A 26,980-nucleotide genomic window follows, 5' to 3' on the forward strand; every position below is an offset into this window, starting at 1 on the left:
AACAGGTGGAGCTTCCATCCACTGGTTCTCTTCCTAAATACTAACAACCAACAGGGTCTGATTAGGGTAGTCAGAAATTGTTAGTGTAGATAGCGATATAGGTCTCCCACGTGGGTGGGAGAAACATAGTGCTTTTCATTAGGCTCTGCACTAGCAGATATCTGGAGAAAATAACCAGGTCTAGGTATTGAACCCAGACACTGTGACAGGGTATGCGATTATCTTACCAGTGTTTAAACTACTATGTCTGATTCCCTTAAATAAATCTTAGGAAAAAAAAAACTTTAAAACATTTTAAAATTAAACTTGTTCTTCTCGTTGAATTTGAGTGTTACTCTCTGACTTTATAATTTTGAGAATGAAATGAATTATTTGTTATATTTCATATTCACATTTGTTAATATGACATATTTTTATATTTCATTTAATGTCTTAATAATGACTTACATTGCTGATCATAAACATTTTCTGATTTATTTGTAGATATTTTGTACTTCACACTGTTATTGAGTTACCTTTATTACTAGTATTTCTGGTTATTTCTAGTAATAAAACCAAAGTCACTCTCATGCAGCTTCCTCATATTTAGCAAACTTGGTTAACTCCTTCATTAGCTATCATTTTTATAACCCTAAAGAATTTATGTATTTTATTATTTCATGATATAATTCCACAAAAACACCCCCCACTGATTTCCCCTATATAAATACAATGCATAATCTCTCATAGATAAGAACAACACACAGTCATCATTTGTGTGTCATGCCTGATTTTGAAATTAACACAATTGTTTCACTTTTAGATGTGATGATTATTAGTGATTGAAGACCATGTTAGAAGGATATAGAAAAAAAAACTTGTATTCAGGCATATGCAAATTATTTATCAGTAATTACTTTTTTAAGTGATACATTTGGGGCACAATAAAGTATTTTGCCTGAAGTCAAATAACAAAACTAAAGTGATTCAGAGTGTGAGCAAAGCTCCTTCTGTGATCCAGCATTTTATTGAACCTCAGGATATTACTTATCAGTTCCCTTCACACATTCCATTAACCCTCTACATATGAAATGCTAAATGGAAAATTCTTCAGAACAAAGAGCTTGTCAGTTTATTCACATTATATGCTGAGTTTCTAAAATAATGACCCCACATGGTACATATTCAATAATTATTGATGAATTCTCCACAGATTAAAGAAAAAATTGTGTTCTCTGGTAGATTCACATTATATTCATAAAATAGTAGTAGTCTTGAAAATAATTTTAAAAACCTTAAAGATACATTCTTTTCCTGCATTTTACAACAAAGGACTTAATTTAGAATAGCTACATATGTCTGCACTTTGATAGGCTTATAAATATAACCTGTTGAACAAACAAAGAAACAAACAGAATTAAGCAAAAGTTTCACTGTGAATATTTTCAGAGATCACAGGGATAAAAAATGCAGGAAGAGAATCTAATAGCCGTGGTTGTGACAGATGGTGCTACATAAATATAGCATTCTTTCTCATAGAAGCCATGCATAGCCTCCCTCTCCTGTCTCCACATAACATTCTGGCAACCAGCACTAAATCTGTTTTATTAGGTAGCTGACATGAAATCTATTTGCCACATGTCAGCTAAATGTGCATGCATTCTTATTTCAGAACTTGGAAAAGTATAATGTTTCATTATTTCTAAGAATGTCATTCTAAGAAAAGAACCATAAATGTAATTTTGAAGAAAATAATAATTATTTCGGATGTACTTACTCTAAGTGAGGTGATTAACTGTTCTCAAAGGAGAGACCCTCCCCATGAGTAGAGACATTTATAAATGCAACAGAAATAATATACTAAAGGATTTAAAAAAGTGTAACTCTTTTCAAAGGTTATAATTGTCAAATGAATTGCAAAACACTGCATAAAAGTATTAGTACCACAAAAATTAAATGCAAATGTGGTACACAGATTGAGACAAAAAGTAATATATGATAATCCTTCTCCTCTACCTCTCCTGTTCCCTTCATGTTTACTACACAGTAGGAAGTACAATCTAGTACCTCTCACATGTAACTCTGAATGAGGTCCTATTTTCATACTTACACAGTATTTCTTCACAATTATACTGCTTTAAATCAAATTAGGTAATTCTCTAGGACGTGTCTCTAAAATCTGTCTGTAGGAAAATTCCATAGTGAAACCAAATTTATCAAAAAATCAATCCTTTTTTAAAATTTTTATCGGAAGGGCATAATTATAGAGAGAAGGACAGAATGATCTTCCATCTGCTGGTTCACACCCCAACTGGCTGTAATGGCCAGAGTTGAGCTGATCCAATGCCAGGAGATAAGAACTACTTTAAGGTCCCCCATGTGACATGAAAGCATTGGGCCATCTTCTATTGCTCTCCCAGGCTTCAAGTACGGAGCTGGGTGGTAAGTGGAACAGCTAAAAGATGAACCTGTGTCAATATGGGATCCCAAAACTTGTAGGAAGAGAATTAGCTAGTTGATTAGCCAGTTGAGTATTCAGCAGCAGCCCTGAGATTAAAGCTTTTATAAACCACTGTTTCCAATTTTTTTTTTTTAATTCCAGGACCTTGGTTCAATTCAAAGAAAGCCAGCATCAGGGTGTGATTCTGCATAAAAATTGTGTTGTGTTTTCTGCTTGTTAAGTAAAGACTCAATGTGTGGTTTTATTTTAAAAACAAATTAATTAATTTCTATGTCACTGAAGCTCCATTCTTAGTTACCAATTTAGCAGTCTCCTGTTGCTTCAACATAGGTGCTGGAATCACTTCCATGTAAATTAATATAGAAAGAATGTACATTAGTTGAGGTGAACATCTTTTTAATTAGAAAAAAAAATACTATTGGGCTGGCATTATGGTACACAGTGGTTTAAGCTCTAACTTGCAATGCCAGCATTCTGTATTAGGATCCCAACTAATATCTTCATTGTTCCCCTTCCAATCCATTTTCTTGTTTTTGTACCCAGGAAGGCAGTAGAAGATGGCAGTAGAAGATGGCTCAGTTGTTTCAACCCTAGTAACCCATGTTGAGAGAACAGGATGAAATTCTTGGCTTCTAGCTTCTGGCTTTTGTCTGATCCAACCCTGGCTGTTGTAGCCATTTGGAAAGTAAACCAACAAACATAATCTCAATCTCTTTCTCTCTCTCATTCTCTCTCTCTCTCTTTCTCTCCCTCTCTTACTTTGCCTTTCAAAGAAACAAACAAAATTTTTAAATGAATTATTATAAAAAGTCCTTCCTCTGTTCGACAATAATACCCTTAAATTATTCATGCATGAAAAATACTACATAAGACATTGTAATAAATTCAAAACCTTTTGCTTTAACTTGCTTATTTATATGAGTGAGAGAGAGATTTTCCGCTACTGGTGTACTCCATACAACCTGGAAGCTAGAATTCAGTATATTACTCATCTAAGTGTCAAATACCCAACTACTCAAATCATAGCCTGCTGTCTTCCAGAGTGCATGTTATAGTAGGGATTTTAAATTAAATTTGAGGCAGTACTCCAATCCAGGCTCTCTGTTACTTGTTCAGTACATTTCAAGTAGCATCTTTGCTGCTTGGCAAAACATTCATCCCATGTTTGACTATATTCACTAGATACTGACTTTAATGAAAGTATTTGTTACGATTTTATTTTCTGACTACTTGTTATGATTCAGTAAACTGACAGATATAGCATGACACTTTGAACTTGCAGTCATCACAGAGAAAATGATTGTTGCCTTGCCTTTTAAATTAGAGGAAAAAAAGAATATATTCTGAAGCTTTCAGAGAATATAATGCTTTAGAGTAATGCATGTTATATCTTAAAGTACTATTTTAAAATAATGTTTGTTACTATCTTACAGCAAAACTCCGAGAGTCCTGTTTTGATCCAGGCAACATAATGAATGGTACCAGACTAGGAATGGATTATAAATTAGGGTCAACAGTCACCTATTACTGTGATGCTGGTTATGTTCTTCAAGGTTATTCAACACTCACCTGTATAATGGGAGATGATGGGAGACCTGGATGGAACAGAGTCCTTCCAAGCTGTCATGGTAAGAATAATTACATTGTTTGATGAAGTTCTTTTAGATGAAATCAAGAAATGCATGAAGCTGTTTCTGCATTTAAAATCTGACCTGGTCACTAATATATTATCCTTAAGTGTGATATAGATAATATTAATTCTTTGTCAAGATCTTTAAAATTAAATTTAAGGAAAAAGTGGTATAGGGGTCATGTTTATAATCATAGGCATCTTATGGAACCTGTACAAATTATATTAGACTAATTCTCTGAGAGCGGGAGTGTCATAATTGTTGCTTTCATTTGTGTGTCTTCAGTCTCAGAGTAGTGAAAAAAATAGTAGGTTCCCAGAAGATTTTGCCCAAGTAAAGGAATAACAAGTATTGATATAAAACTGGTATTCTGTCACAATGAGATAATTACAATAACTTTAATATTATCAGCAACAGGTGAATTTTCATCTGAAATAAGGATGTAGGTGGATAAAAGATACAAGAGAAATTAAATATCTCCTATGATTCAGGTTGTTCAAAAAGAGAAGTGTGATATGTTTAAAAGTCACATAGAAATACTCCTAATTTTCTTTATAGGATAAAGATACAGTGCAGAAGAATGTTTTAGAAAGGAGAAGTAGTAGCATCACTACAATTTATTAGTCAATTAGTATTACTATTTACTGGTCAATTGATACTATTCAAGTGATATAATTTCAAGATGCCTAGTCAATTGAATGATCCTAATGCATTTCACAAGGCGATTCAAAGATGATATCATTTAGTGCAGAATTTCCAAAATGTGATCATCAGCAATGAGTCATAACATAAAATCCTTTGATCATGACCATAATTTTTAAAGAGATGGTATTGATGTAGTTAAACGAAAAATAAAAAGAATAGGATTGTGTCTCAATATGATTAATTAGGGTGTGAGGCTATAGCCTGTGAATGGAGATAGGGTGGTGGGAGAAAAGTGGGTGCTGAGCAGAGATGGAGAAGGAAAATCACCAAATTAGGTGAGCAGAGATCACATGAGGCCTGTGGAAGAAAGGTGGAGCTGTGTGGATGAGGAAATGGTACAGAAAATACCTGAGGTTGCTGCCCACAGCCAAAGAGGAGGGTCAGCAAAAGGGAATTAAGATACAGAAAGGTAACCCAGCACATGGACAACAGACTTGTGCATTTGAAATGGACGCAAGAGGAGATGAGTAGCTGGACATCTGTGACTCTCCCCCACAGTGTGAACAATGACACAGGAGCAAAGCACTGTCCTTAACACCGATGCAGGGAGGTGAAGCTGAGTGGAAGTTCTACAGGCTGCCATAGAATTCTATAGTTGACACTAGATGCAGGAGAGCCACCAGATCCACCAGAGAAGGAGATGTGGGAGTCTAGGGTGCAGAGGGTGCATCTGGAACAATTCAAGAAATCTGGTATGTAAGCAAAAACTAGAGGCCAAATATGATCATACAGGTGGACATTAGAACCTAGTTGTGCAGATTCCAGGGCTATGAAGGGTGCCCAATGCAAGAGGGAGGAATGAAGGCTGTCTAGGCAATGATAAGCATTTTGGACATGATAGGAGGGAACAAGAGAAAATTAGCATGGGTTCATGGGCTCTTAAGTGGTGGTGTCTGCATGGGAGGTGAGAAGGAGCAAAGCTGATGAATGGTTGTTGACTCTGAGGTACTATTCCAGAAGTGGGAAAGAGTGAGGTATATATAACAGACATGCAGAACCGTGAGTGCACAACCGCTCAATTCCCACCCCAAAGTCAGTAGCACGTTGTTCCCAAAACCTTAGTAGAAGTCCAGATTCATGGCAGGGGTCTTGCCACTGAGCAGCAATAACATAAAGGAAATTTTCTTTAAAGTCCAGGGAATCACCTCCCCACCTCCAAAATGGAAAAAAAAATCAAGAGAGTAGAATGAGGGGAGGGAATTTTTCCTTTCCCTTGCTTCTGTTTTAGAAAAATCTCTCTACTTGTCCATAGAAAGCTCAGGTAAACCAATCATGTCTCATTTGTCTCCAAGAGCAACAGTTATCCAGTGCCCAACAAGGGTCAACCAAGAAAAGATGGAAGAGTGATACTGTATAAAGTCACAGCAGGAGCCACCCTTGCCTTGGACGTAATTGGAGCTATGTCACAACCCAAACATAACCTGGGATAGAAGGAAAGCAGCCAGGGTCATACTGGCTGTAGAGACCTAGAAGGGTGACCAATGTATGGAAACCTAAGGCTACAGCACCCCAGAGTGACTGGCTCAAATGCTCCCTCCATCTGCCCCCATCATCCAGATTAAAAACGAACAGAGAACCAGGTACAGAAAGGAAATAGTAAAATCTCACAAACCTGTGAATAATAAATAATGCAAGGTAAAACAGCTTACTTGAATAGAAACCTGCAGATCTGAAAGACAATGGTCAAGGGTAACAGAAGAACCACAGCTAACTCAAACAAGAAAAGTAGTATTTTCCTTAAAAATGAGCAAAAGATTATTTTAATACAAAGTTAAAGCATGAAGACATTGAGAATCTGTCAAAGAAGAATTTTTTATATAAAACATGATAACACTCTTCAGAAATGAAATGAAAGCAAGAATTTAATGAATACATTACGAAAGAGATACAATTTGTAAAATAGATTCAAATTGAAATATTTGACATAAAGAATACAATAGGGCAAATTAAAACTACAATGGAAATCCTCACCAATAGGGTGAGTGAGGTAGAAGAAAGAATTTCATAACTAGAGGACACTTCATTTGAAAATGTAAAGCCAGAAATACGGAAAAACTGAATAACCCTAGGAAAACCCATTCCAGAATTATGTGACACCATCAAAAGATCACATATAAGGATGATAGGATTTCCTAAAGTCATGGAATATGGAGCAGTGTTGCAAGATACAGTCAACAAAATAATAAATGAAAATTTCCCTAGCATTAGGAAATAAAGGGGAATCCAAATAAAGGATGAGGAAAGAAAACCAAACAGACTCAATAAGAAGAAATTCTCACTGTTACACATCATTAGTAAGCTCCCATCAGTTAAATATAAGGAAAAGATACTGAAATAGGCATGCAAGAAAGGTCAGAGAAGTTATTGAGGCACGCCATTCAGATTCACTGCTGACTTCACAGAGGAAACACGCCAGGCCAGAAGAGAATGAAGTGACATATTCCACATCCTAAATCAAAAAGTCATCTCAGAATAACACATCAAGCTAGGCTTTCAGTTATAATTGAAAATGAAATGAAAAATTGTAATATTATCTCAATCTCAAACAGCCTATCTCACATACAATAAGATATTGTGAAGTAACCAATGAACCAACAATCAGTGTGAGTCAGACTGCTTATGATCTACATCAAAGGATTGTAAAACCTAATATACTTTTAATACCCTACGTTATTCCGTAATGGGGCGGGAAAGCAGAGAAATCCTCCATCACCCTAGAAGGTGTGAGGAAGACGTGAAATATTAGTTACTCCTCACTAGGGTATTGAAGATTTCTCTGCACACCCCTCCTAAACTGTACTGCACGGGAACGTTGACGTATGTCTTGTTAGAGTTATAAGCCAGTCTAGACTACTCCCCCCCAAAAAAGCCAGGTTCAGCAAAATTATGCTTCAACGCTATAAAATGCTAAATATTATGATGAAAATAGACACAAGACAGCTGAACAGTAATCTATAGCCATTTTAAGATGTATAGAACCCATTGTATATAAACTAAAATTGAAATGTCTATGAAGTAGTCACAGGATGTGGTTAAGAACTTGCAGTTTTTTAAACATATTGGTTATTCAATACTATGTCAATTAATTCCATAACGTTATAAATTGTTGCTGATATTATGTTGGGGCTTTTAATTGATCGGGATGATACTCTGCTGGCTCTACCTTCAGACCAGAGAAGGTCTCCCCAACAAACCGCTGAACTTATCTGGACAATAAGAGGCTGGACTCTATGCTTGGTATATGCTTGCAATGAAAGAATCTCAACTGAACTTGAACTGTGGTTATGCAACAAGGTGGAGGAATCCACCATGGGGGGAGGGTTTGGGGAAGGGTGGGAGGAATCCCAGTACCTATAAAACTATGTCACATAATACAATGCAATTAATAATTTTTTTTAAATTAAAAAAAAAGAAAATGCTTCCTGAGCAAATACAAATTGAAAGTCTCTGCCACTACCAGAGTAGCCCTAAAAATGATCGTCAAAAATGAACAGAAGACAGAAAAGAGAAATAGCCAGCTACAACCAATGATGGCAAAGGTAGAGACCTGTTCAAAAAAGCAACAAAAGAAACCTAAATCAAAAAATGAGAAATCCACTGCCAAAATGACAGGATTAAATAAACACCTGTCTGTATTAACCTTGAATGTAAAAGCTTAAATTCATCAGTTAAACATAGATTTGTGGGCTGAATCAAAAAAAGAAGACTCATCTCTGTTTTTTACCAGGAACACATTTCACCAATAAACATGCTGAAACAGAAAGAGAAAGAATGGGGAAGGATATTTTAGGCTAATGGAAAGGAGTATTGACATGGTGTAGCTATTCTGGTATTAGGTAATATGGGTTTCAATATGAAGAACATTGAAAGAGATGAAGGACACCACATAATGGGGAGATCCATTTAGCAAGATGAAATCACAATAGTAAATATATACAGTCCAAATGTTGGGGTGCTAACACATATGAAACAATTGTTGATGGGCCCAGCGCAACAGCGTAGTGGTTAAAGTCCACACCTTGCCCGCCTGGGTTCCCATATGGGTGCCAGTTCTAGTCCCGGCTTCCACTTCCCATCCAGCTCCCTGCTTGTGGCCTGGGAAAGCAGTAGACAATGGCCCAAAGCCTTGGGACCCTGCACCCACGTGGGAGACATGGAAGAGCTCCTGGCTCCTGGCTTCATATTGGCTCAGCTCCAGCAGTTGCGGCCATTGGGGAGTGAACCGTCGGACAGAAGATCTTCCTGTCTGTCTTTCCTCCTCTCTGTATATCTGACTTTCCAATAAAATAAATAAATGAATAAATAAATCTTTAAAAATTGTTGATGGATCTAAAAGGTGATATAGCCTCCTATACAATACAAAAATAGTGGGGGACCTTAACCCCACTAACTCTAGGGTACAGATCAACAACACAGAAATTCAGAAAAGAAGCAACAGTGCTCCTCCAGGCAACAGTAAAAATAGATTTTATACTTATCTACAGAACCTTTTACCCTATAGACAGTGAATACACTTTGTTTTTCATCAGAAAACAACATTTTCTCCAAGATCACTCACACTATGAATCACAAAATGAATCTCAGCAAATTAAAAGAAAAATGAAATCACTCATGCATGTTTTCTGACCATCCATGGAGTGAAATTGGAGACCAGCAAGTCCAAATATCCCAGAAAATGCGCAGATGCTGGGAAGGCGAACAAAGTGCTACTGGATGAAAAATTGGTTAAAGAAGAAATCACAAAATAAAAATTCCTTGAAATTAAAGACAACAAAATAACATCAAAACGTGTGGGACTCAGCCTTGGCAGTACTAAGAGAAAAAGTATTGCAGTTAACTCCTATGTCAAGAATTTAAAAAGATGCTAGTGATGGAGCTAACTACATATCTTTTTTTTCCAAATATTTTATTTATTTTTATCGTCAAGTCAGATATACGTAGAGGAGGAGAAACAGAGAGAAAGATCTTTCGTCCAGTGATTCACTCCCCAAGTGAATGCAACAGCCAGTGCTTTGCTGATCCAAAGCCAGGAGCCAAGAACTTCCTCCAAGTCTCCCACATGGGTATAGGGTCCCAAGGCTTTTAGCTGTCCTTGACTGCTTTCCCAGGCCACAAGCAGGTGGCTGGATGGGAAGTGAAAGCCAGGATTAGAACCGGCAAACATATGGGATCCCAGTGCATTCAAGGCAAGGACTTCAGCTGCCAGGCCACTGCACTGAACACACTAACTATATATTTGAAAGAGTTAGAAAAACAACAACAATGATACCCCAAGATTTACATAGAAAACATTATGTATTTAAAACACGGAGAAAATAAACCAAATAGAGACCAAAAGAACAATTTGTAAAACTCAGTGAATCAAGCTGGTTCTTGGAGAAAATTAAAACACGAATAGATACTACTATCTAAACTGAAGAAGAAGGAGAGAGAGAGGAAGAGGAAGAGAAAGAAGAAGCAGCAGCAGAAGAAGAAGAAGAGGAGAAGGAAGAGAAAGAGGAGGAGGAGAAAAAAGAAGGAGGAAAAGAGGAAGAGGAAAAAGAGAATCGGAGCTGAAAGAAGAAGCATAAAACTGATGCATTGGACATGCATAGAATAATCACAAGCCATGTGAAGTAACTATGCCAACACATCAGAACATCTAGAAGAAGTGGATAGATTTCTGGACCACACTATGTACCAAAACTAAATCAGGATGCAATTGAGAATCTAAATAGATTTATATCCTGGACAAAGATCAAGTCAGTAATTAAATCCCTCCTAAGAAAGAAAAGCCCAGGACCAGAAAGCTACACTACTAAATTCTAACAAATAGTCCAAAAAAAAAGTGACCCCAATAGTCTGTTATCTATTCAAAGCAATTGAAAACAATACAAAAGGTGGCAATCTTTCAAATCAACAGCATCAAGAAAATGTCAATATTATCAAAATTAATATGCAGATTCAATGCTATCCCAATCAAAATCTGAGCTAAAAAAGACTGTAGAAAAATTTGGAAACACAAGAGAACACCAATATCCAAAGCTATCAAGAAGAATAAAAATAAAGCTGAAGGAATCGCAATTCCAGACCTTAAGACATACTGCAGGGCAGTGGTAATCTAAACCGTGTGGCACTGTTGCAGAAACACCAAAGATCAAGGGAACATAGAAATCCCAGAAATTAGCCCACACATGTATGTACAGCCAACTAATCTTCATCAAATTGATGAAAAATACCAGAATGAAAAATTCTGGTTGCATCAACAAATGCTGTTGGAATAATTGGAAGCTGCATGTAGAAATAAGAAACAAGAACCCCGCGTGTAACCTTATTTAAAAAATCAAATCTAAATGGATCCAGGACCTAAATCTGTACAAAGAAACCATGTAATTATTAGAGACAAACATAGTAGGTTCACTGCAAGGTACAGATATAGGCAAACATTTCTGAGAAAATCACTAAAAACACAAGCAAAGTCAAAATAAACAAATGGGACTACATTAAACTAAGAAGCAAAGGAAATGATCAACAAAGTGAAGAGACAATTGACAGAATGGGAGAAAGTCTTTGCACACTGCAAAACGTATAGGTGACAGTAGCCAGGATTTGTCAAGAACTTCAGAAGAACAGAAACAGCAACATAAACAACACAATTAAAAAATGGGTGAAGGACGTGAGCAGGTATTTTCCAAAAGAACCAGTTCACAAGGCTAACAGACATAAGAAATGCTCAGACTCCCTAGCAATTAGGGAAATACAAATGAAATCACATTGAAATCCTACTTAACTCCAATGCGAATGGCCTATGCCAAGAAATATTCTAGCTATACCTGCTGGCATAGATGTGAAGAAAAAGCTTCCCTTCTCCACTGCCGGTGGTAATGTAGATCAGTGCAGCCACTATGAAAGCCTGTAAGGAGAGTGCTCAGACAACTTAAAACAGATACAGCTAAAATAAGGTCTAGCTATCCCATTCCTGGAAATATATTTAAATGAATATGTTAATAGTAGCACGATCCACAATAAGAAAGGCATGGAAGCAGCCTAGATGTCCATTGAAAGAAGAATGGAGAAACTGTAATATATCTCATGGAATACTACTCATCTACCCACTCGCCCCAAAAATGAAATTTACCATGTGCAATAAAGTGGTCTGAACTGAAGACCATTAGGATCAGTAAAGTAAACCAATCTTAACTGGATAGTCACCATATGTTTTCTCTGGTACAAGAAAAAAGCAAAATAGGTAAACAAACAAAATATAAATGTATTTTTTTTTCTCAAAAAATAAACCATGTAATGGAGACTAGAGTACCAGAAAATGAAGGATCATTGCAGGATGCATCTGTATGCCTGAATAAAACAGGACCACTAATGAAACTGTTAAATGTAACTTGACAATTCGATGCCAGTCGTTGGCTTCGATGACTTTGTTATGATATTAGCTTATATAAAAGTTAATTATGGGGCCCGGCACGGTGGCGCAAGTGGTTAAAGGTCCTCGCCTTGCACGCCCGGGATCCCATATGGGCGCCGGTTCTAATCCCAGCAGCCCCGCTTCCCTTCCAGCTCCCTGCCTGTGGCCTGGGAAAGCAGTCGAGGACAGCCCAAAGCCTTGGGAACCTGCACCCGCGTGGGAGACCCGGAAGAGGCTCCTGGCTTCGGATTGGCATGGTATGGGCCGTTGCGCTCATTTGGGGAGTGAATCATCGGATGGAAGATCTTCCTCTCTGTCTCTCATCTCTGTATATCCGCCTTTCCAATGAAAAAATAATAAAAATAAATCTTTAAAAAAAAAGTTAATTATGCCACATCCACAGTTCTTCTCTTCAATGTTGCCAAGTTAAATTATGTTTCAATCCAAAATATACCTGTGTCATACGTTAATAAATGTAACTTCTGTTTTCCCTTTCATCGGTGTAGAAAGTGATAGTAAACAGGTCAGGATATAAACATGCAGATGAAGGCTGTTTACATCTATTTGGATTCAAGAAGCTATGGATGGATTTTGTATAAATACATGATATATCCTGATGTTTGCTTTAAAGATCACTGTGTTTTGATCAGAAGAAACTGCAGGGGGAACAAGTAATGGATGGAAACTAGTTTGGAGAAAGGATAAAGCAGAAGAGCTATCTGAGGCTCTGAATGAAGACAGGACTCTGCCACTAGATATTAAAAAATCAATTTAGCATTATTAGGGGAAATAAATCAAGTAATTGGTATTAAGAATTTTTAAATATTCCAAATAAGACCTTTTATTTTTTTAATACCAAAATAAATACCAATATGACCACCAGTTCTCAGGGCATTGCTTTTTCTTTAAGTGTTCACTTGGATGTAAAGAAAGAGAGCATAAGCTCTAAGAAGTAATGGACCACATATTCTCATATAGCATGTAGCATTAATTTATAAAACCAGGCCCTTGCTAAAATAGAATCACACAAATTTATAAAGTTTGTCAGTTACATAAGATAGATTCTTATCATTATTTAGGATTAAGTGCATATTTCAAATCTAAGGAAAATGTTTTAAGTAGCTTAAGTTGGATACTGGGAGATTATATTTGTCAGAAGCAGATACGAAATGATTGCATCCTGTGGAAAGTCCTGCTGTATGATGAGAAACTGCGGTTTATATCATAAGAGTGTCAAAAAGATTAAATGATAGCAGAGTAGCATATATGAGCCCACAGTTCACTTTATTATTAAAAATGTGCTTAAGAGTAATTTATTTTTGTTTTTCGTACTTTGATTGATATCTGCTCAAACTCTGTTAATTTCTGTTATGCAGACTTACCAGATTAAAACACAAGTCATGCACCTTTCTTATCCTGTAGTTTAACTAAAATAATAGCAAAACCTTATAAAATTTGCATACCAACTGGTTTAATATTTTCCCCTTTAATATACATTACTTGACTAATTTCACATAAAAATGTTGCACTGACTTCTTTTGGTCTAATGACACAGTTCTTCCATCATTCAGAGTGCCAGCCATTTCTTATCCTATCATCTTCCAAATAGATCTATCCCTGGCATCTGCTAAATACAACACAGTGATCTGTAAAGCACACATCAGATTGTATTATGCATTTACTCAAAATATACTAGTTTTTTCCCTAAATCAAAATAAATGCCAACAATCTCAAAATAAGAAACTCTTCACTGCTTACAAACACGTTGACCTCTTTAAGTTCAAGCTAAATGAAACAGGACTCCTTGGTTTCTTTAAAAACCATTGATTATACTTCTGCCTCATGGATTTTACATTGAATGTTCTTCTATCCTGGAATTCTGTTTCCACCATCTGTCTGATTGATCAGGACTTTCACTTTCTCTAGGCATTTAATTACTTATTTTCACAATAGAAAAAGAATTTTGTATTTGTTCTCCTTTTCCCCCATAGCTTCCGGGATAGAATCCTCCCCAATTCTAGAAATGTTGATTTTTTTTTTCATGTGGAATTTGTTCTAAAGTACAAAGAATATAAAAAAAGTAGAGAACCACATCCATATTGACCTTCAGTAGCCAGATCATAATTTCACCCCTTGATACACTGGTGAATTAATGCTATCTTTTCCTGTTTCATTGGGATATATTGCTGTTAGTCACTACTGTCAATGGGAAAGGGTTTAGGATCTCCTACAGCTATCAACATGTACAGCTTTTCAAGTCCCTCATATAAAATGGCATAAAATTTTCATACAACCTGCCATATCCTTTTGTATGCTTAAAATTGTCCCTGGTTACTTATAACATAAATTATGAATTCCATGCAATTGTGGTACTGTGTTGTTTAAAAAATAATGAAAAGGAACAAAAAAGTCTATGCATGTTCAATACATTTGAAACTTCTCTCCCAATGTTTTATCTTCTGTTGATTGAATCCAAAGTTAATTGAGGTATTACTGTGTTCCTGATACTTAGCGAAAATAAACAGAAGAGAAAAATTAAAGCTAAACACTCTTCCTACAGAGTAGCACAATGCTGTATGTAGGGTTATATAAAAGGCAGTGCTAGTACTTTTGAAGGAGGAATTTGGCAGGAAAATCTTAGTAAAGTAGTTCCTTCTATTATTTCCTTTAAACTTTATACAGTTCCAGAATTGATGAAGTTAGTTCATTTTTGTGTGATCAAATGAAAGCCTCATTACCATGCCTTTGAAAATTGTCAAGTAGGTCAAGACATTTTCTTAATTAATTTTGCCTCATATTTAACAGACACTTTCTGTTCCAGCTTTAATGGCAGTTCCCTTTGCTCCAATGCTACTTTCTCAGTTAATAAGTAATTGAAATTTTCCTTAAACTTTTGAGTCAACAAATAGTTAGAATTGAAATCTCTGTAATTCCAAAGCATTTTTAATTTTATTTATTTATTTATTTATTCATTTATTCACTCATTCATTCATACATGCTGGTATATTAGTTTAAAATATCCTAAGCATATATGATTTTAAAATTTGTATATGTAATTATTGAAAAAAATATTACTAATTTATTTTTCCTGTCATAGCAAGTTTAGTGACAACCTGTTCTTTAAACAGATTAGTGTTAGCATCCCAAAACACAAATGATATACAAAAGATGAAAACTTTGATTTAATAGATCATGTGCAGAAAGATATATAGAAAGTAAAGAATCGTATAAATAGACCCAGGTTTGCAAGGTATACTCAATGACTTAAGTGTAAATGATGGAGTACTGTATTGTAGAAACTTCTGAATGAATCCTTGTTAGAGAAGTTTTTCTTAGAACAAAAAAGATTGTTATATTTGATAGGAGGGAATAAATTTTTGCAGATTTTTCCCCCTCTAATGTCATTTTTGAGATTAACATTAAGTATTTTTGAAATATCCAAGATTGACACCACTGAAGAATAAAGACCGAGAGAAAGAAGACATAATGTGAGAGATAAAGTGTAAAAACACTAATAATTACATATATTTTAAGGAACTGTCTCCCTGTGTTTGTCAAAGATTGAGATTTCAGAGTAGGGAGTGACTACAAATGGGTACTGCAATTATTTTGGCTTTGCTAAAACTGTTCTAGAAGTATATGATTACGTTGGTTGTATCGCATCTTGTGAATATGACAAAAATCAATTCTTCATACACTTGAAAAGTCCGTTTTTTAGTATAATAAGAATTATAATACAAAATATTGAATGGAGCTAAAAATAAACGGCTTAGATCTCACAAGTTATTGTTCACTTGCTTCAGATTTTTAATAGAATTCATATGCCATCAGAGAAGATCTATCCAGAGGTTATAGCTCTTCGAAGATCTTTGTTATAGAATATAATTCCTTTCTCTAAGATTTTGCTGTCTGACTTTAAGCAACCAGAGAAGTGACATGCGTAATAGTTCATTTCCCATTAAGTTGATGTTACTGAATCATGGGTAATGACTCACTATTGATTATCACTTTGTGATGCTTTTAAAATATTAAGAAATAGTGTTTTTGCAATCTGATGCTCTGATTTGTATGAAAAAACATTCTGTGTTTATTGTTTAATATATATATTTGAGGGCAAGATAATAATATGCCCAGTTTATTTTTGTTATGTACATATTATACATACATAATCCCGCCATAGTAATTCTGCTTGAAGTCCATGTTATAGAAGTAGAGAATGGGAGAGAAAGAGAAATAATAAACTGTTTATGAGTTTGTGCCCCAAATCTATAAAACATTAGCTTCAGTTTACGACAGTTAATTGGTAAAAATGAGGTTGCACTTCCCTCACCGATGCAATATCCATGTAGGTCTCATTTTACAAATATCTTATTGCTGTGTATCTTATTCATGTTTACAGATTCGTGTCTTCCACATTACTAATAACTTAATGAAAAACAGTTATTCTTGCTAATTAACCAAAAAAAAACCATCAAAACTTCAGTTGCAGAAAGAAAAAAATATATAGGCTTACTGTTTTTATTAAGACTGTATGTCTGGATCTTATATTGGATTTAAGTGATTTTTTTCCTGAAAGGATTTCAACTAAAAGAACTTCTTGTATTCTGTTAACTATAAGGTCTCTTGTTATTTTTACCTGGTTTTAAGATTGGCCAATGAAGCCCAGGAGGAAATAGAATTTTATAAGCAAAAGAAGGGCCCACTGTAATTAAAAAAAAATTGTTGACAGTTAGTAACATAATTGCTTGCACATATAATTTATTTCCCATTGATAAGTGCCTGCTAGAATTATCTACCTTTTCCATTCTGCCATGCCAAACTTTTTCAGTTGTGCTCTTCTTAATTATAAACAAAACTATATTTATGCTATCTCTATATACACATACAAAGTGTCACTCACCATAATGATGAATAGTTAAACATGATCTCTTATGTATTCAGGTCTTTAAAAACCAAGACTTATTTATAAATGAGAATTTCAAAAAAAGCTAAATGGCCATTGCACACATTCATTACAAAAAGGAAAATGGATAAAATAAATCAAATGTTGTGGAAATACTAATATAAGGTGACATAATGCTTATGGCAAAGTAATAGAAACTCTAACTTCTATCATACTTTCCAAATTTAAAATCTATTTTTCATATGTACTCTATTTCAATTTTTAGATCACCTTAAATTCAAAAAATAATATAAAACATGTTGCTCATTCTTGAACAAGCCTCTCATAAGTAGCATTACCAGCTGAATTAAGTTATCAGTGCTGAAATAAGAATACACTTGAACATTCCTATCTCAGACAATAATGAGTGATGAGAAAAAGATTCTTTGGTTATTATCATCACTGCCAATTTCTTGTTTTTTTTTGTGAAAATTCCTAATTTTAGTATGTTTAAGTGTTTATTACTGTTTACCAGAATGTGAAGGCCAAAAGGATGCACGTTCATTAATCACCCTACTCAACACAACATACTAATTTTGCGTGCATTTTTATGTTTAAAATATATTTTTATGTTTTTAAACTTTGGCCACTGAAGTCTCAGTTTGTTCAAACATTCGTGATTCTTCCCAGGAAACTTTATTTATGCTCAAGTCAGGTGCTCTTAAAAAAAAGAAAAAGGCATTAAACTAATAAATTTAGGTTTTACATGGCTAAAACCTAGAACTATGTATTTCTAGCTTCCTTTTACCCTTTTCTCAAATCACAACTAGTACCTAAAGCCATTCATTCCACTTTTGATCTTTTAAAAATATATTTACTTTATTGCAAAGTCAGATACATATAGAGGAAAGACAGAGAGGAAGATCTTCAGTCTGTTGATTCACTCCCCAAGCATCTGCAATAGCTCAAGCTGGGCAAATCTGAAGCCAGGAGACCAGAGCCTCTTTCAAGTTTCCCACATGGGTGCAGTGTCCCTAAGTTATGGGCCATCTTTGACTGTTTTCCTAGGCCACAAGCAGGGAGTTGGATGGGAAGCAGTACTGGGTGGACCAGAACCTGCACCCAAATGGGATCCTGGCTGGTGCAAGGCGAGGACTTTACTCTCTAGGCTACTGCACTGAGCCCTCCACTTTTGAACTTAATCTTAACTCTAATCAATGCTCTGTTCCATATTCCTCCCTTGTAAGTACATTTAACATCCTTACTCAACTGGCCAGTTACTCTAATTTGCATATCCTAGAATTATTTTCTCCTCATTTCCCTCCATTCTTAGTAAGGTTCTAACTAAGTATTTAATCTTCATTCCACTACTAGCTTCTGTCTGTGTACTATATTCAGGAATTACAAACTTTTCTTGTTATGGGATAGATTTGTGGGTTTACTGGTCACATGTTTCTTTCTTGAAGCTATTCAACTAGTAACATTTAAAATAATTTTCCGTATTTGAAGGGGATAATAAATTATGCTCTGTCCTTACTGTAAAAAAATAAAGGCCAATTAGGACACAGTCTGAGAAAAATCAAGTTGTTAGCTCTAATTCTATTCAAAGGTGATAGCAATAACACTGTAAACCTTACAGTGTAGATGAATATACCTTCAAGAAGTGTGGCTCTCAAGTTGAAGAAAAGTAGAAATTGCTGTACTGGATCACTGACTAGGAATCGCCTCCTGCTTCTAAGCAGTAAGTGGGTGCAGCCAGCCAGTAGATGTATTAAAAAAATTCTGTCCAATGGAAATTTTATACCCTGGGAGGAATAGCCGCATTCCTTTACACTCTAGATTCGAGGCATCTAGAACTGCTGTTTGTTTCACTGACTGCTTTGTGGCAATGAACCATTTGAATACTTTGTTTTCTACCAAACACTATTCTCTGTGGGCTTCCAAGAGATTTATTTCTCTGTAATATTCCTCTTTGATCCTAAACTTTTGGAACTGGTCAGTCTTCTATTTCATCATCTTTTCTTCTTCTTGCTTCTCTAATTAGTCTACTTCACCTAAAGCATACCAATGACCATCAATGTACTTTCAATATCTAAACCATCATAAGTTGTAAAATTCAGACAACTCTCCCCCTACCTGTGAATAAAAAGCAGCCACCTAAAACTTTACCTGAGACGCTATTTTCACACTCATCTTTTTCATGAATCATCACATCTGGACTTAGGGGAGTGAATTAGCTGTGCCTACAGTCATCATTGGCAACTCCTTTGATTTCAAGGAAAAATATGTAAACAGATAAAGATCAGTAAGGAAACATAGTATTTTGATGAATAGGCAAGTGTATATTCCTATAGAGGTAAAATCATCCATTTCTCACCTGTATAAATGCTTAGCTTGACAGCAGCAAAGTCAGGGTTAAATATGGCTAGATTTTGAAAACCTGACAGCAAGTTTAGCAATTTCCCACTTCCAAATGTAATTTCTTATTATTGGGAAAGATATGATTAACGTTTCACTTTCATCACAAATGAAAGTAGGGTAACTATTATTATTTTTAGAGATAACCATTATAATCTTATTACATTGCTTTGGAGAATAGTAAATATAAAGTTTTTTTTTTAATTTAAAAATATTTGACAGTAGAATATGTTAAAGGGACAAACAAATTATGCATGCTATAGTTCAATGTACATACTTATATAACTTTAAGTGCTTCTGTGAATATAATATTTTTATCATTTTTCTTTTCTAGCACCCTGTGGAAGTCGTTCAACAGGTTCCGAAGGAACTGTGCTTTCACCAAACTATCCAAAAAATTACAGTGTGGGGCACAACTGTGTTTATTCTATAGCAGTTCCCAAGGAGTTTGGTAAGTTAAATTCATATCATGGATTTTTTTCCAGCATTGCCTTATTTTTTTACTACATTATTTTTAGAATATTATTTACTATCTACAGAGTACCTTACTTGGTAATACTTTTTAGATATCTTTGCAATAGTAAAGCTTTGAAGTCTTTTACTCAATCTGGATTTACAGTCAAGTGCACAGGTGAACAACAATATAAAAATGAAAACAGGATTGTTTTTAATTTTTAAAAAATAAGTACATCAACTAACGTTGCAAGTGCCTTTATATTGGAATTACATACAATGGGAAATTACCCGAGCATAAAGTAAAGTCTGCTCAAAAAATTAAAAACTTAAAATCAATTGTAGAATTACAGCAACAAACATTTACAAAACAGTTGTATCTGCTTTATTGTTTATTAAGAAGAGATTTTTATTTTAAACATCTAGTTTCTGAGACATCAATTAATTAAAAAAAAAAAAAGACAGCAAAGGACATTTCAGCTCATCTTGTCAACTTCCCGATCTGTTCTGTACTGATGTTAAGAATGCAGTATGTCCTTCGCTGCCTTCACATCTCCTTGATCACGAGTCTGAGAATTCACTTTACTGGTTTCTAAAAGTCTTAGATATGAGCTTCAGTTCGATTTAACCCAGATTAAGCTAACTTCATGGGTGGAAAGGCGAGAGGAGAAAAAGTTAAAATTCATAGATTTCTAAAATTCAGATCATGGTATTGTGTTACATAGTAAAAGATTTGTAGTGGATGTCATGAATGTGTGAGTCTCAGTAGTTTAGCAGCAGAATATGGGTTTTATTACTTGTTGTTGAATAACATCTTGATTTTACATTTTTCCTGCCAATACATCAAATAAGCTGATGTTTCCAGTCCAATTTCTCATGCTCAGATACCAGCTTGTATCCTCCTTTTCAACCTCTGAAACACATCTGAGATCTTCTGCTAAGTGCTTTCAACTTAAAGCACTTAAAGTGCTTTTCAACTTCATTGTAAATGAAGTATTAAACCTTGAATTTAAAATCTAGATTGACTGTACCAACATTGGCAAGGTGTCTGTGTAGTATGCAAAGTATTTTCTTCCCCTAACTTATACGTTGACTGAATCAAGGTAGAGCTCTTCGATGGTCAAGAGATGACGATTTCGACAGAAAGTTTTCATAGATTTAATTGTATTTACTTTCCCCCCTTTTGTACACTATAGGGTCTTCCCTTGCAGTGTATTATAGTCCCCAGATGCCAAAAATGCTGCTTGACTGATAACACAACCCAACCAATGATTATGCAGAAAATTGTATTGCTCTCTGAGTCCTCTTTGGAAGCTATTGATTTGTTTTATTGTGCTCTATCTTTGAGATGTCACATGGTCAAAACAGTGAGAAAGGGGAAAATTAGGCATTTTGCTTCTTGACACGTATACACGCTGGTCAACCTGCATACATTTAGTACAAAAATATGCATCCTCAGAAAAAGGAGGGAGAACTGATGCTCAAAATAAAAGTACAGAATGGATTCTTCATTTTGAAAATTGATGTCATTTGAATTTAATCCTCTTAATGTAAAAAAGTAATGAGGGATAATGGATGCCTTTGAAACTGGCATTTTAAAAAGTAAATCTGCTTGGGTTATTTGTGGATAAAATGAGCTGTTCTTTGAATTATTAGTAAGGAAACTGATTTATTAATGTTACATCCATCTTTACCAAAAACTGCGTGTAAATTGAGAAAGCTTAGATTCTGATTTCAGACTGTAGCATCTCAGTTGTCTCTATTTGGACAAAATATATGATCTCTCTAAATCTCTGTCTTCTTAGGTATAAAATATAAATTGCTGTGTCTACAGAACACAATTGTGAGAAGTACATGAGATTTTGGGTATATACATATATATGACATACATTCATGCATATATAGGTATATATGTGTGTGTATACACACACAGACAACATCACTGGGTTTCAGAATGCCAATTTTTCCATCAGATTTTTCAGGTTCTGGCTCAACTCAATACTTTATCTGTTCACATTTTATGTAATCAAATCAGGATAATTAGCATTTTCATCTCCTAACATATTCATTTCTTTATGCTTGAGGCCTTTGAACTCTTCAGTTCTGATGCATTACAAAATAATATAGTAGGCTATTGTGAATCATAGTCAGCCCACACTAGAACATATTCCACACATTTTTTGTTATGCTCCCATTCATATGGAACATCCTCCTACACCACCTTCCAGGAAGGATAAAATAAGATGACTGAAGTATACTAGGGGTTTGAAGATAGTATACGTAAGAGCAAATAAATTATTAGCATTAATTAGAAAAGCAGAAAGTAAATATTTTGGGTTTCTAGTATCAAGTAGATATCAAGTCATCTAGCTCTCTCATAGAATTTCTGGATTTAGATTAGTAAAATTACCTAAATATTAACCACTGACTTTTTCCTATCCCTACCTTTACTTCTTTGACTTAAGATACCAAGTCACTGGGGCTCTATAAAGTCAAATTTATATGTAGTTTCTGCTCCTTATCAATTTCACTTTCCATAATGTGCTTCTGTTGTCATATTTAACTATTTTTATAGAATTTTGAAATCACTTCTCACAGATTACTTTTCATATTCTCCTTGCTTTCATTCATCTTAAATTATAACCATACCTTCTATAACTTTTATATGTAGACACCATTGAACTTAACTTTTGAATGATTTCACAGAATACTTTTTAAAGTATTGTTTAAAATTCTAAGGCTGTTATGTAATAACATGCAGTCAGCAATATCCCTTCAAAATATTTTAATTACTCATTAGACATTATCTACATGATTTTGTATATTCATTGCTGTCTTTTATTAAATCAAAGAATAGTTGATATTTTCTTGAGACAGTAGATGATCTATTTACATTACTTACAGGTAATGTCATACCAGGTTAATCACATTTGCTTTTGCCTCATCTAGAACTAAGTTTGTATATTCCTACATTTCAGTTTTCCTAGATGAGAGAATTGTCAATTAGTAATATTTTCATGAATGTCCTTAGATTTCATTTGAACTTCAGATACCAAAGTCAGTTTGACAATGTTTTACAGTCTTCAACTCTTATTTTGTATCTTTATGAAAGTAATGATTTTGAATCATTTATTTTGCCTTTATTCATATTTTACTATTTCCTATAACATTGAGGTATTTTGCTTGTTTTTTTTAAAGATTTATTTATTTTTATCGGAAAGTCAGATATACAGAGAGGAAGATCTTCCATTGGCTGGTTCACTCCCCAAGTGACCACAACAGCAGGAGTTGAACCACACACATTGGTAGTTGCAATTGCTAGGTCAGTTCTGTCTCCAGCACTGTGTTTTACAAAACGTGATGGGTGTTGGAACCCAGCCCGATCCTGTCCACACATACGCGGCCTTCCCGTAAACCAGTAAGAGCTGCAGTCTAGTCAGAGTGACCCAGAAAAACCTCCATCAGGCCCACCCCTGCCCTGGTTCCAGTGCTTGCCAGTATGTACAGCAGAATGGTCCTGTCTGTTGTTTCACATCCCATTCAACTCTCGTACATGTTGATGGGTATTGAAACCGGGTTTATCCTAACCTGCTCCACTATCCAGTCCACAATGGTGCCAGCAGGTGCCACCATCTCTCTAAGTCATGCTTGCACCTGACAGATTTTGGCCCCTGTACCACCATCTGCCAGCTGATGCTGCGGCAAAGTTTACGCATGTACAAGAAGGTACAGTCAGCCCAGCCTGGCTTTTTCCTGATCCAGCTCACGTGTAGACCATTGGATGTGGCCCTGTCTGGCCTATTCTGCTCCCATTCCAGCTCTCATGCTAAAGTGGAAGCAGTAGTCCAGCAGCGGGGCCTTCACAGCCCCCTAACTGGAGCCACTCCTAGTAACCCTTGTGTTTCACATGTACTGGTTGGGTGCTGCAGCCCAATTTGGCACAGCCCCCTCACCTCAACATTTACCAGTAGGTTCTGTAACCTGGCCTGGCCAGGCCCACCCCCAATTCCAACTCATGCTGATGGGGAGCACTGTTACAGCCTAGCCCAGCCCTGCCAGCCCCCCAATCATGGCCCTCATGTGGACTGCCTGGTATTGTGCCCTGACCCGGCCTGACCCACACTCTATTTGGGCGTTCAGATTCACCAGTTCATGATATGGACTGACCCAGTCTGGCCTGCCCCTGACCTTCACCAAATGTATGCTGTTGGGTACCATATTTTGGTCTGGTCTGTGCTCAGTTCTTGCACTCACCTGCAGCGAGCATGTTCCAACAGAAGAGTTCCCCAGGCTCCTCCAACCGGATTGTTCTCTGTGCCAGATCTTGTGCACACCGGTGGGTCCATGAGCCAGCCCTACTTAGTCCACCTCCTGGCCTAGCAGGAACAGTGGCCTTTCCTCACCAGCCCTTACCCATTCCAGTTCTTGTTGGTTGCTACAGCCCAGCCAAGCCAGATCCATACCCAGACACAGCTCACACATGGCTCAGTGGGAGAAGAGATCTGAGCTACCCTGTCCTATACCTACCCTGGTCCTCACAAGTACCAGTGGGTGCTGGATTCTAGCCCAGTCTGGAACATCCCATACCCAGCCCACACACATTCTGAGGGATTCTGAGACTGTATCCAGACCAGACTGCAGCCCCCACCCTGGCCTTCACACTCTCCAAATGGGGATCACAACCCAGCCAAGTGTCCCCTTTGTTCCCCAGGCAGGCCTGCTCCCCTCTGCAGATTTCACTCATGCCAGTGGTTGCTCTGACCCAGCCTGGCATAGCCCCCAACCGTCTTTGCCTTTGCCTTCAGATACTGTATCCTGGCCTGACCTAGCCAGCCCCCAATCCCAACTCTTGCTGGTAGGTGTTACAACCTGGCCCTGCTCATTCTGCTCCCATCCATGGCTCATGTGAACCAGTAGGTGTGACACCTTAGCCCAGCATGACTTGCACTCCAACCTGGTTCCGCACTTGCCAGTGGGCTAAGATCAGCTTGATACTGTCCAGTCTGCCTCCTTCCAAAACCATCCCTCATGCTTGCCAATGGGTAGGACTGCCTCGCTTAGCTTGCCTGACCCCTAGGTCAGAAGCACATGCACACCAGCCAGAGCTATGGCCCAGTAGGGAAATCTCCCAGTTTCCCCACTTAGCCTACTCCTAGACCCAGATCTCACATAGTCCAGCAGGTGCTAGGCCCTGGCCTGGCATAACCTGGCCCTGCGTCTTGGCCTTTGTATGAGCTGGTAGATGTTGTGAGCCAGACCGCACTATATCCTATTTTAGGATGCACATGCAGGTGCTGCAGCTTTGACCTGCCCAGGCTATTCTCTGCCCCAGTACCTGTGACTGTTGGGTTCCATGTTCACTACTAGTTCAGCCAGTCACCACCCCAACTCTTGAGCTAACCAACAGGACTTGTATTTCCATAGGTTTGGGCCCACGTATCCCTCACTCATTCTACCCCTAGGCCTGGTCCTTCCATGTTCTGGTTAGTGTCATGCCCCTACCTAATGTGACCTGTCACCGGTTCCAAAACTCGATCAGTTACTTGGATCTAGCTCTGCTAGACAGGTCCCTAGTTTTCATGTGGTGTGGTGTTTGGTGGTCAGTGATGCTCTGCACTAACAAACCCATCTCAGGAATCCCATATGGGCTGATGAACCTGTCTGACCCATTCATACATTCCAATCTCTCCTTTCTATACCACCAGGTCTCAGTCCCCTCATTTACCAGCCAGTACAGTGGCCCTGTTGTTAGGTGTGCCTCAGTATTCATTCCTCACTTACACATATGATATCCATATCCATGGATGTCCCTAGGCAACGTTTTGTCATCCCCAAGTCCCTCGAGCTCATTGGCAGGTGGCTAGCAGGCAAAACCTGGCACCCGATGGGTGCACTGGCCATCCATGGAATAAAGATGATGTTCGCTGCTTAAAAAGCAGTAGTGATGTAGGCTGCTTCCTCCGCTTATCAGCCAAGATTGGCCAATGAAGCCCAGGAGGAAATAAATTTTGCAAGCAGAAGGACGGCCCATTATAAATAAAATATATCGGGGTCCTTCGTCCCGCAAGCAAGACCCTGATTTATTACAGCAAAGTGAAAGCAGCTACAGCCTAGCGCTAGCGATAGCAGCTACAACATAGCCTCAAAGCGATAGCCTTAGCTCTAGCCTTTGAAGCGCGCCTGGGAGAATCTCCCTCTTAACTATGTTTTACCCAGACCTTTTTACATTACACAAACCAATCCATACACAGCTCCTCACATCATGCGGTCAGCACACCAATCATGACTTAGGTCACATAGCTTCCCTGCGTGCTCGGCCCAATCCTCAGTAACTTCCCGAAACCTGTTTACCACCTTTGTGCCACGAAGCAAGATCAACAAGTGCCATCTTTGAGGCGCGGCTCTGCTCTCCACACACACAAAAAAAATGTTGACAGTTGGTAACATAATTGCTTGCATATAGAATTTGTTTCCCATTGAGAAGTGACTGCTGGTATTATCAACCTTTTCCATTTTGCTATGCCCAACTTTTTCAGTTGTCCTCCTCTTAATTTCTAAGAATTGTCCTGATAGAGAATGTGTCTAAGTCCTGATGCTCCCACAAAAGGCAGAATGAACTTACTTGCTGACTTCAACAATAAGTTTATTTTCTTTCAATTTTGAAAACTGCAAGTCCGATATCAAAATGTCAGTGATGCCTTCTGTAGACTGTAAGGAAACATCCTTCCATGCCTCTTGAATGGCTTTGCATGGCTACCAGCAAATCTTGAACTTAGAGTTGCCTCTCTGATTTCTGATTCCATATTCGCAAGTCCTTCTGTCTATTTCTCTATCTCTGCTTTTGTATGTCTCCACCCTCTCTTCCCCTTTTCTTTCTTTTTCTTAAATTTTATTTGTTTATTTGTTGCAGGTATGTGTATTACTCTGTGTGTGTGTGTGTGTGTGTGTGTGTGTGTGTGCATGTGTAGAGAGAGAGAGAGAGAAAAAGAGAGAATGAAAAAAATAAGGGAAGGATGCAAGAGAGATTAGATCAGAGGAAGTGTGAGAAAGAG

At 36.9% G+C, this 26,980-nt stretch overlaps 1 protein-coding gene across 3 annotated transcripts in view; it reads left to right on the forward strand.

The window, feature by feature from the left end:
* CSMD3 (CUB and Sushi multiple domains 3) overlaps positions 1–26,980 on the forward strand; it is an 873,364-nt gene that overhangs the window by 669,280 nt on the left and 177,104 nt on the right. For all 3 annotated transcript variants that reach the window (XM_040979396.1, XM_040979397.1, XM_040979398.1), the window contains 2 exons: positions 3,874–4,068; positions 19,810–19,926. In XM_040979396.1, the coding sequence (XP_040835330.1) occupies positions 3,874–4,068; positions 19,810–19,926 (312 nt within the window). The remainder of the gene's footprint in view (positions 1–3,873; positions 4,069–19,809; positions 19,927–26,980) is intronic.

The sequence above is a fragment of the Ochotona curzoniae genome, unplaced genomic scaffold (assembly GCF_017591425.1).
Source record: "Ochotona curzoniae isolate NIBS_2020 unplaced genomic scaffold, NIBS_Ocur_1.0 contig_3190, whole genome shotgun sequence".
Taxonomy (NCBI): Eukaryota; Metazoa; Chordata; class Mammalia; order Lagomorpha; family Ochotonidae; genus Ochotona; species Ochotona curzoniae.